Below are 1971 nucleotides of genomic sequence, written 5' to 3'. Positions count from 1 at the left end.
TCTTGTATCTGTGCCACAAGTGGTTTGAGTGCAGTCCAAACAGTTGCTTTCTACAAGGCATTGGAGACCCACCTCCGCTTCCTTCACTAGGACTGTAGCTGTGTGCTGTCTCCTTGCTCAGCTGTCCAGAAGTATACACAGTATTTTGTTCCCCCTTGTAAATAACAATCTTAACTTGTGCTGGTGGTTTTCTTCTAAGAATGTAAAAATAATGACTGTTTTGTTTACTGTTTACAGGCACTGAAGTTAACCAGGCAGCCCAAAGCACCGGTGAAGGTATAACTATGGAGATGGACTGTGTCACAGTGAATGTATATATGTACTATACTGTACACACAGACAATTGAGATGACTGGGTATTTGTGAATGTTGCTTCAGTGCATATTTTATTTTTATATATATATATTAAAAAGATACCTGTTAAGTGCCTTACAGATGCATTTTTGGCAAAAACATTGTTTCCAGAAGCCGCTTTGTTGGTTACTGCAAGAGGTTGTACAGTATTTTGGAGTCCTTTAGGTTTTATTTTTCTAACTGAGTGAATGGTCGTTACTAACAGCTGTTTCTTCCATTGCCCCTGCTTTGAAGCTAGGGCGCACCAGCCGTAAGTCTCTGTTTTAAACTAGCCAAAATGGCCAGAAGCCTATCCCACTGCTGGCTTACTCTGGGGAAGAGCTTTCTGAACATTTTTCTTTGAGATTGACTTGAATTTCTGTGTGACTCTGTTACACTCCCTAGTCATATGACTCTGACATGCCTTTTTCTTCTGAGTTTGTGTATACTCAGCATGGGGCCATCCATTGGATAGAAGCTGAGAAGCATGAATTATTTGCATTTGTTGACACAGTTGTCTAGACATTCCTTCAAAGTTAATGGTTTCTCAAGAAAATTCTTTCAATTCCATTGTATGATATTGTGCCATTGTATATCTTAAATGCCTCATAAGCTTCTTCAAAGAAATGGTCTGGTGCTTGGGTTATGAGTGAAGTATTTGTGTTTGCAGCTATGAGATCTTTTATAATTTACTCCTTAAGAACACAAATTTTTGGTTTTCATTTTTCTTTTCCTTCTGCTGGTGCAATGCACAGAGATCTGCAGTGACAGAGTTTAGGATGCTAATACTGAAACAGCCTTTATTGTAGTAAACTAAGCTATGTTTTCTATAATGCTGCATTGGTAATGAATAACAGCTTATGAGGACAGAAAGTTGACAAATTTTTTTTTTTTGCCAATTAAAAGGATCCTCACAATAACAGAAATGCTATCTTAGCTAATTTGACAATCAGTCATAACTTTTAAAAGTAAAACATTATTTAAAACTTATACAAAAAAAAAAAGAAAAAGAATACAAAATACTATTTCTAAGCGGAGCATTGAAGAGAAAAGAGCATAGGCATATATTTAAAGACATAGCCAGCACTGCATCTTGTCCGGGAGATTAAGATTTCAGAAGCGTACTCTAGTCCAGACCTTGAGGTGTACCCATCTGCAAAAACAAACGTGCTGGCAATTGTGCATTAAAACGTTAAAAAGAATGAAAGAAATAGGTCAAACTGGGATCGATATAAATGCAGAAGTTTCGTGTGTGTCATTGCAGTGAACAGCGCAACTGAGTGCAAATGCCTGGGAGCAGATCTTTAGCAGATGTAAATTACCGCAGCTCTGATAAGGCTATGGCCATTTGCACAAGCTAAAGATCTTCTGAATGACGACAGGCATGTGAATCTAATATCTTTTTGCCTTAGTGAAAAAAATTGTGTTTGGTTTATCTAGTCTGTTATTCCTGTGAACAGCAGGAAAGTAATCTGGTACCAATCCTTGGTGCTTTACCCAATGGTCAGTCAGTGCAGGACTGCTCTGTTGCCATCACTAGGAGAAACTACAGGGAGCTGACAGCGTCACCTTGTTCAGAATTGTCATCACCAGTAACCAGACCATAAAATGAAGGTACGTGAGGGTGGCAACATGCTG

The 1971-nt window shown here is 38.5% G+C and overlaps 1 protein-coding gene across 1 annotated transcript in view; it reads left to right on the top strand.

Moving 5' to 3' along the window:
- The window catches only part of SLC10A7 (solute carrier family 10, member 7), a 142290-nt gene extending 140857 nt beyond the window's left edge, over positions 1-1433 (top strand). The window contains exon 12 of the mRNA XM_009867366.1: positions 238-1433. Coding sequence (XP_009865668.1) covers positions 238-282 — 45 coding nt within the window. The 3' untranslated portion in view covers positions 283-1433. The remainder of the gene's footprint in view (positions 1-237) is intronic.
- The last annotated feature ends 538 nt before the right edge of the window (positions 1434-1971 follow it).

Source organism: Apaloderma vittatum, unplaced genomic scaffold, assembly GCF_000703405.1.
Source record: "Apaloderma vittatum isolate BGI_N311 unplaced genomic scaffold, ASM70340v1 scaffold284, whole genome shotgun sequence".
Classification (NCBI taxonomy): Eukaryota; Metazoa; Chordata; class Aves; order Trogoniformes; family Trogonidae; genus Apaloderma; species Apaloderma vittatum.
The sequence above is the reverse complement of the archived record's forward strand: the minus strand, read 5'-3'. Positions and strand labels throughout refer to the sequence as shown.